Genomic DNA, 9,840 nt, shown 5'->3' on the forward strand with positions numbered 1-9,840 from the left:
TTAAACTAAGCAGGTAACTTTGTATGCAGAAGCTCCTTTAATTATAACTGAGTCTTTTGATTTTCAGTTGTGAACCTGTGTCTCCTGAACCTGAATTTGCTAACAAAATGTAAGTATTATCTAAATTAGATGTTTTATATATTAGGTACTTACTATGGCTGAATAGGACTTATGACTAAAACAAGGCTGTAAGGGTAAAGGTATATAATGACTATAATTCACAATGAACAACAGGAAAGACACCTTCATTCACACAGAGTGAGGTGGTGACTCTTCCTACTCTTTTTATTAAAAAATTAATCAACCCCTTTCCTAAAGCTGCATACTAAAAAACACAAGTTGAAGGAAAAAAAAAAACCCAAACTTTAAAAATGCTACATGCATATACTTCAGTACTTATACTGCAAACCAGGGCAGCTCTACAGTCAATTGAGAGCCATTCCATGCCAATCAATAAGTAATGGATTTAAAATCCACTTATTTACTCAAAAAATAAGTAGAGCTGTCCAAGCAAGCGTCACTCCACTGTTTTTGCTTCCATACCATGGACCAGGCATGTCTTTACTGGTACAGGCAGGAGAAAGAGCTGATGGTGCAAGAAGTGCTCTGCTCCAGATGAAACAAGCTATCCCAATTAAGTCATATTTTGTTGGCAGAAGTAAACTAACACCTGGCTTTTTGGATATATCATTAGAGACAGAATTACCCCTGTCAGCACCAGAAGCTTTCATGGAATTGCTGCCACCACATTGCTCCTCCCAGTGCACAGGGAACAGGAAGAATCAGGCCAAGAGTGTTTTGAAAACCCTCAAAGAAAAATGGCCTCCTACATGTACAGCATGCACAAGACTGTGAAGGGCTGTCAAAAGGATAAAAAAAAGCCAAAAGGAATCAATTTTCCCCTTGTTCACCATTTTAGGCTCAAAGATCCCTTCTGCTAAATCCAACTTACCAGTATTTCAACGGGATGCAGTGAGGCTCCAGCAGCACCAGCCAGGGCACACTATTTTCAAATAATGCCTGGGTGGCATTTTTAACACTTCCTTCTGTTAAGGACAATCTATGGGACAGCATTACACTCAGCACCTTACAATGACTCCAAATCCTGACTCACAATACACAAACCTATTATCAGGCCTAAAGCTTACATGGGCAAACCAAGCTTTTGGTCAGATATCAGTTGCATTTGCTGAAACCTACACAGCTCAATTACCTTACAGATCTTTAAAAAATAAATAAAAAGCACCTGTGTAAGTACACAAAGTTAAGTGTTAGGTACAAATACGGTAAGTCAGCTCCTGCATCTGTGTCCCTATATGCCTTGATTTCACTCAAATCTGTGAAAGTGTGTACAAGTAAATTTAATTAAGACCTGAATTTGCATTTTGCAGTCTTACACCTTCCTTGAAAAAACAGGGCAGGAAAGCTAAACACACTACTGCCTGATAAAGACCAACCACTAAGCTCACACCAAAAGATTTGCCTTCACAAGTTTCTGAAAAAAAAAAAAAAGATAAGGTTCAACACAAGAAACTGAAGTGGAAAAACATCTGAACTCTAATACATTCAAGAAGGATGGGTTGTGCTGGGGAATGATGGCTGCTTAAGATACACATACAGGTACATGAGGAAAAATCAAATTACAGAGCAGCTGACTATAGAAGGAAAGACAGCAGCCAAGAAGGTGTCCTAAGAAATTCCCCTGGCCATAAAAATTATCCATCTGCCACAAAGTAGAATGAATTTGTCAGACCACATTAGGAGCTTGTCAATAGCATACATTTAAAAGGTACTGCTCTGAGATATTGCTGTCAGATTGGCAGTCTAGACTCTTCCTAAGAAGATACATTTAACATGTTCCCTTATTCAAAGGTAGTGACATTATAGGAAAAAGTTTAAAGAGATCAAATAGATCATAAATTAAAAAAAAAAAAGTACACAGAGCCAGAGTGCTTGGGACTAGAGATTGGAAATCATCACACTTCATCAAATCCAGCCAACAAACACAGAGCAAAGTTAGACCATTTGAAAATGAAGAAAAAAATCCAGGCAATATAAATACCTTTAGTATATGTGTGGTTAGCAGCAGCTGTTAACCACTGTAATTTAGCAAAGTGACCAGAAATGTGGCTGTGACAGTACTGAAGTGTAATTTTACCTAGTTTATAACTCCAGACACTTTGATCACTGACTCTCATTTTCAACTGAACAAAAAAGGGCCTATTGCAGAAGATGACTCTGTCTTTAAGGGCAAGGTACCAACAGTGCCAATAAAACCAAAGACAAACAAGGCAATCTTCCAGGCAGGTAATTGACTACTGTTATGATTCAGCTGTTAGTCAAGTTTGCTACCATTCCTCAGGTTCTACAACCAACCACTAATAACACAAAGTTTTGCCAAACTGCTTCTTTTTTTGTTTTAAGTCTTTCCCATAGAAATATAAGGGCCAGTTGAATAGAAGTGTACATCACTGGAAACATCACTTACAGTGAGGCAGGTAATATTTATAGTGAAACTGCTGTAATAAACGATGACATTTCAGAATACTATTTGTTGGAGGATTAAAACTCCAACACTTTTAAGTCCAAAATCTCATCAATACAGAGATCTTGTTTCTTCATGATGCTCACTTTAAACTTAGTAATGGAGCAAGCTGAAGAATGATCAGTATCAGGTATCTGAGTCCAACACACAGGACTTGGAAAATTCAGCATGGGTGAAAGATAAGAGTATCTTACACACAGATGGCTTCAGTGTCCTTGTTGCTGCTCAGAGCTCTGCCAAACAGCCAAGCAAATTTGCCCAAGCCCCAGAGAACTTCACAGCTGCCACTGAGAATTGAGTGGGCAGCTACAAAACACCTGCCTCAGGTTCAATCCCCTGACCTTGGTGAGGAGAAGTAAGAGCAGCAGTTGAAATGTGACAGCAGTCAGCCACGGATGCTGCTATGGCACCACTCCTCAGACATTTCATTTACCTGGTGCCAGGCAAGCCTCTCAAGAATAGAAAAACACATCCTGAAAAAGAAACCAAGCCAACAGCTACTGAATGAATGTCTTCTGAAACCTTTCCAAATGTTCCATTTGCATTTTCCAGAAATCTGACTACACTTCAAAATGCTACAAAAACCTGAAGCTGAACACAGCTCTGAACGAAATAAAATTAGGACAAGCCTGTGTACCCATTACCCCAAATATTCAGATCCAGGAGATCCTTCCACCAACTCCATTTATTCCCAAAATAATAGTGTCATCTGCATTTGGAAGCAATAAATAAGAAAATTAAGAGACTCCTTCCAACAGACCATCCTAAAATTACTTGAGGGAAGTTGGTAGTATCTAAAATAGTCTTGTTTTGCTATCAATAAGAATGGAGGGGACACTATCTATTCCAAATTACAGTTTATAAAGAGTTAGCAAATTTACTTATCTACAGTAACAATGTATTTTATCTAACTTAGAGAATAATTTAATTTATGTCATTACCTTTTCACTACTTGAGTTTTTCACTCTAGGAACCAGAGGCATCAGTCAACACAACTTAACTACTGATTTTAACTATGTGTGCTACCATTTCTTTGCATGGGCATCCCCCGGCACGTTTTACATCTGTTTTAAGATGTAAAACAGAAGAGTATTTTAATTTTTTTCCCCACTGGCTAACTTTTTGCCTACAAAAAACAATTTTCCCACCAGCCACATAATCACAAAAGTGTATGTTAGCCTAACAACAACACACCAAAACTCCTGTGTTTAAGGATGAACATTCACCAAGAACAGAGCATTACAGGACTGGGTCTGCCAAGTACAGCTTCTATTTCAACAGCTCAGGTGGATCTGGGTCAGCCAGTCCTCAAGTTACAGTAACTTTCCCTTGAACTAATTCCTCTAGTCCTGTAAAATTTCCTTAGACATTAAAGGACACCCAGCCCACTGGAGGAGAGGACTTTCAGAGAGCAGAACTGAAGCCCTGCTCTAAACAATTTCAACAGGCTCAGTTTTCTCTAAAGAATACCATAAACTTGTCTTTTTTGCAACTTATCACTGTCATTTTAATAAATGCTCTCTTGGAGGCAACAGTACTGGAGGGAAGCAGTCAGTCAGCAAGAGAACCAGATTTTGAGCCGTATTTTTTGGTCTCAGATTACCTAAATACTCAACTGTAAGATTATCATTTTACACCTAATGAATCCTTCCAAGGCAGAATCTATCTTGTGCTGATGGTAATCGTGAATTTCCGAAGCTGAGCATACAGGAAAAACCCAAAAAGTGACAAAGCAGGTCATAAATAGTCCATTAATATTCAAATGAAACTTGGTTAGGAAAAGCTTCTGCTATACAGCAAAAGTGATGGAGCACCTTTATGGTCAGAAGGAATGACAGAAAGATGGGCACTGATCACACCCCTGTAATTTCACTCCTTTACACAACTTTGCCCAATAGTTCCTTTCCAAATTGCCCCTCCCCGGCTCGCGGGAGAGCAGGAGAGCTCAGCAGTGGGAAATACCAGATGTGAATTCCAGCGTGGCTTCTTCACACCTCCTGCACATGCAGCTGTGGCACAGGAGGCAACACCGACCGCTTGGTGCATGGGAAGATGTTCACAATTCAGACAGCTCTTCAAAGGTTTTAATGTGCCCACCTGACTAACTAAGGCTGCAGCTTTGCTGGATCAACCTGGCTCAGGGACAGACTGACCACAGGGGAGCTAAAAACGGCTCCTGAGCACCCCAACTCCTCTCCAAGCACCTTCGTGCAGAGGATTAAATATTGCAGCGTTCTAGTTTCTGAGTCAGACTATGCACTCATGAAACTGAACATGCTGAAATTTTGGCCTTTCCTACTAAAGCACCGAAAGTGACTCACACACGGACCAAACCAGCACAGGATGGAAGTACTAGAGTGCTACAGAAACCGACAGCGCATCAGGACACCCCTGAGCTATCCGCGGGAAGTTTTCTCGCTGATGAGGGGGACAGGGACGGCAGGAGCTAGGTGGGTCGAGCCAGGACCGGACCCTGCAGCACGGAGCGGGAGATGGGACAGGCTGACAGGTTAGCACGGCCTGGCTCAGCCCCACGTGAGGCTAAGCTCCTCGGAGGAGCAGCGAGGCGGACAGGCTGTCACCCCTGGAGCTGTCCGGTGCTGCGGGCTCTGAGCTCCCCGCCAGGGCAGCATCCGCGGCCCATGTGCGGCACCGTCGCCTCCCGCCACCGCCATCGGCCCCCGCGACGGCCGCGCTCGCAGAGCCGCTCCCGTCAGCGGGGCTGGAAAAGCCCTCCGAGGTCATCGACTCCAACCCATCTTCAGCCAGAGCGGGCACCTGCGGGGCGGCGACGCAGCCGCGGCGGGGGCCCACATGGGGAAGAGCCAACACGTTCCACTCCCCTGCTTTATTTCATTAAGGCTTTTATTATTTCCCTCCGCATGGGCAGAGCAAGGGACCTGGGAGCGGGGCCGGGGGACGCCCAGGCCGCGCCCGCCCCGCCGCGCCCCGTCCCCCGGCGGGCGCGGAGCCCTCGCCCCGCGGCGGCCGCGCTCCCGCCGGCAGCCCGGGCCCGCGGCGGAGCGGGGGGAGCCGCTTTCTCCTGCGCCGGAGGCGGCGCCGCCCGCCCCTACCTTGGTCCTTCAGGCTGGCGAGGAGCTCCAGCTGCTTCTCCTCGTCTGAGCTGTTCATCTTGCCCCGCCGCCGCCGCCACGGGCCGGCGGCTGCCCCGCTGCGCTCCGCCCCAGCGAGCGCCGCTTCACCTGGCAGCGGGCGGGCGGCGGCGGCCGCAGCCCCGGGGCGCGGCGGGCGCGGCGAGCGGCCCGGCCCGCTCCGCTCTGCACATGCCCAGACTCCCGCGGCGCCCCAGTGAGCATGTGCGGGTGCGGGCACGGCGGGCCCGGCCCGGGGCTGCTCTGCCGGGCGGGACGCGCTCGGGGCGGGGGTCGCGGCTGCGAACGGAGTGGCAGATCAGTTCGGCTGGAATAAGTTTCGGAGGTCATCGAGCCCAGCCTGTGGCCGAACACATCCGTGTCAACCACACCATGGCACCAAGCGCCACGCTCAGACTTTGAACAGCTCCAGTGATGGTGACTCCACCACATCCCTGGGCAGCCCGTTCCAATGTCTAATGAGCCATTCTGTGAAGAAATTCTTCCTAATGTCCAACCTAAACCTCCCCTGCCTTAAGACTGTGCCCCCTTGACCTGTCGCTGGTTTCCTGGGAGCAGAACCTGACCCCCAATTGGCTCCAACCTCATTTCAGGGGATTGTAGAGTGAGAAGGTCTCCCCGGAGCATTCCCCAGACTGAACACCCCCACTCCTTCAACTTCTCCTCATAGGACATGTGCTCCAGACACTCCACCAGCTTTGTTGCCCTTCCCTGGACTCGCTCCAGCACCTCAGTGTCCTTCCTGAATTGAGGAGCTCAGAACTGGACACAGCACTTAAGCTGTGGCCTCACCAGTGCTGAGTACAGGGGAAGCATCAGGCCCCTGATGACACAGGAAGTGTCCTGGGCCTGCTGCCACGCTGTTCCTGATACAGACCAGGATGCCTTCTTGGCTGCAGACCAGCACCCCCAGGTCCATTTCCACCGGGCTGCTTGCCAGCCGCTCTCGCCGAGCGTGTACTGCTGCAGGGGTTGGTGTGGCCAAAGTGCAGCACTCTGCCCTTGGCCTTGCTGAGGTATCATGCTGTTGGCCTTGGCCCATCGATCCAGCCTGTCCAGGTCCTGCTGCAGACCCCAGGCAGGGTCTCCCACAGCGTCAGTCCCCCATGAGCTGGGATTAAGCCCTCCTTCCCTACTCCCCACACTGCTGCCCGTGTGTGGCTGCATTTTTAATGTGCCCTTTTGCACAGCTTGCATAGCACAGCTTTCCACCGAGGAGTCCTTGCCCAGAGAGTGGTGGGGACATAAAACAGCTGTTTGAGTGCCTTGGTGCAAAGAAAGCTAAGAGGTTTTAAAAGAACTCTGGAAGCTTGTATTACTGTTTGTGAGGATCCAAGGGAAAGCAACTACGTGCCAGTGTCCAGCACTTAAAGGAAACTTGGGTACAACATTAGCGCAGAGGGCTTTGACAGAGACCTGCTGTGTTCACCTCAGAAGAACACACTTCTCTCTACTATTCTCTGATGATCCCTATCTGAAAAAGGAGGGGATCCAGTCATAATCTCTGTATTAAAGTGGTTACCCTACCCAGCTTACCCCAAGGCTGACAGTAAGTGCAATGCAGAGTTTGCTTCTGTTTATACATTTTGCTGAGCTCTAGCAGCAGTCAGCTGAGCAGCAGCTATCTCCAGACTGACATGGGCAAAGGTACAGTTCATATGCCTCCCTCCCTCCTTCTTTAGCAAACATCCACCAATCCTTGTGGCAGGCAGGTCAGAACACACTGACGTGGCAACATTAGTTAGAAATACCAGAGTGAAAGGAAAAAGACCCTGCTACAAATAGTTGCTCAGTCCTCCTGCCTCCTTCCTCCCATACAGTATCCTCTAGTTTTCCCATTTTACCTAGTAAACCTTTAAAACATGAAGAGACTCTATGTGGATGATTTTCAGCACTTTCTGTCCTACAGGTAGTTAATGACACGTGTAACATCCTGGAAAGAAGCCATAAGAACCATGTGAGCTGTGCTATGTTTCACAGGTGTGTTATGCCCCAAGGCAGAGGCAAGTTCATGGGCTAGTCAGCTTATTTTGAGCTAGTCAGCACAAAACATCTTTAACTGTACCAAATGCAAAATTATGAATTTGTCTTCCTAGTCATATGCAAAGAATGGGAAATGACCTTGGAAAACGAAGGCTCTGTAGAGGAAGTGGGAGGCAAAGTGCAAGCAATTATGTAAGTGCTGTCAGAAATTACTGCTGCAAAAGAATGGGGGTATGTTGACAGCAGGGTAAAAAGTTTCTTCTGTGACACTGACAGGACCAAAATAAATTTTCTGTATCCAGTTCTTTAAAAATTGGTACAAAAAATTTAAGGAGAAAGCACAAGAGAAAAAAAATGACCTAAGGTTTGAGGAGAGTGCTTTGCAACGAGAGACCTCAAACCCTTGATCTTTTTAATTGAGCGAAAAGGAAACAAATTATTTGGTTATGGCAGTTTCAATACTTGAGGGCTTTTCAGCCTAGTGGAAAAGAGTCGACCAGAATCTCTCTAACCAGAAGCTGAACTTAAAAGCTACAAATAAAGCCACACATCAATAAATGCCTCCATTTGAAGGAACACAGAGGTCCTATTTAGGTCCTTGGAGTTCTGGGATGACCCTGGTTTGAATAGCCCCCACTTTAAGTCAGAGCAGTTTTGCCAGTATTTTACTTTTTAGTGTCCTTTCTTGGGCTGCCTTGTTGGCTTCCCTTCAGCCACAGGTCTCCTTCCAAGTCCCTCTTCCCATTGCCGATATCGTTCCCTTTCATTTCCAAACCAATTTCCTTTATGCAGAGTAATAGCAGGATTTGCAAAAGAGTCATTGTAGGGTTGCTTATCCCTGCGCAGTGCCAAGGCACTGGACATTTTCATCCTCCAACAATGTTCTGTCTGTTGTATGCAGCCAGAACAGAGCATACAATCCCTTTGATATCTGCAAAGGCTGCAAGTCAATTCTTCCATTATTTTATTTGTTTGCTCAAGTTAAAGTAATATGTCCACATCAAAAGAATTCACTTCCATAGTTTCTATATTAGGGCTTCATAAGTTTTGGTTTTGTTTTTATTTGATTATATTTACAGCCAGTTACAATACTTTGAAAAGTCAGCATTTAAAACAAGGACCTCCTTGTTTCAGACCATGCTGGTTGCAAGAATAGGATGGCTATCACTGCAGTAGTATTATTTATTATTACTATAGTAGTAGTAAAAATAATAATAATAATAATATATTAATCAATTGTGGCTAATATTTTTCTAAGGACATAGCAGAAAAGTTAACTCCATTACTAATAACTGATGTCCTTTGGGAGGCCAAAATTCAGATGGATTCATCATAGCTCTAAATTCTACCAACTCATGGCTGCAATGCATGAAAATCTGTCTGATAGTCTCAATTACACAGTAGCCATCAATCATATAAAGTAGGCTAATTACAGGGGGGAAAAAAAAAAAAAGGAAATAGAAAATACTGGAAGTTCTAACTTTGTCTTACTTTGGGATAGATCTTAGTGAGGTGTTGGACACCTCCTGTTATTCTAATGCTTGAACCTGATGCAAATGATCAGTTCCCAGCAGGTGTGTGTAAGTCAGGCTGTTGTACCTGCTTGCATATAATTTTTTCAACTTTTTCCATGGTTCACCTCTTGGATGGGACCTTGATGAGTAGTCAAATTATGGACTTGGCAAGCTGAAAATATTACAATGTGACAAACTGGACCAGGTTGCAGTGATTAGTCACATAACTCCTAAATTCATAGGATCTAGAGTAAAGACCTAGGAATTCGTAGCATAATAGAATTTTTGAATTTTGAAATTTTGAATAATTAAATTTTAAACAATTATCATGCGTATGAACCACTTTGATCCGGGACTGCCTAGAAACAGTTTTTACTTTATCACTAGTAAAGTGTGGACTTTATCTCTAAATCCTTAGAATTTTTTTTCTCATATATTAGCTGTTTAGCATAACAACACTCATAACTGGGCATACAGAAGTAAAGATTTTGGTACCCTATCAAATAGGTAAAACAGTCAGGAAGTTGTGGTTGTTATCTATCTATCTAATCTATCTATCTGTCTGTCTGTCTGTCTGTCTATCTATCTATCTATCTATCTATCTATCTGTCATCTATCTAAAGTATGCCTATTCCCATTCCTCATTTTGGGATAAAATTTACTCAGACTTTCTAATGGATATCAA

The 9,840-nt window shown here is 44.9% G+C and overlaps 1 protein-coding gene across 2 annotated transcripts in view; it reads right to left on the reverse strand.

The window, feature by feature from the left end:
• SHTN1 (shootin 1) overlaps positions 1 to 5,763 on the reverse strand; it is a 55,002-nt gene extending 49,239 nt beyond the window's left edge. For both annotated transcript variants that reach the window (XM_059852031.1, XM_059852030.1), the window contains exon 1: positions 5,620 to 5,763. In XM_059852031.1, coding sequence (XP_059708014.1) covers positions 5,620 to 5,677 — 58 coding nt within the window. In that variant the 5' untranslated portion in view covers positions 5,678 to 5,763. The remainder of the gene's footprint in view (positions 1 to 5,619) is intronic.
• Positions 5,764 to 9,840: the final 4,077 nt, after the last annotated feature.

This window comes from Haemorhous mexicanus, chromosome 7, assembly GCF_027477595.1.
Source record: "Haemorhous mexicanus isolate bHaeMex1 chromosome 7, bHaeMex1.pri, whole genome shotgun sequence".
Taxonomy (NCBI): domain Eukaryota; kingdom Metazoa; phylum Chordata; class Aves; order Passeriformes; family Fringillidae; genus Haemorhous; species Haemorhous mexicanus.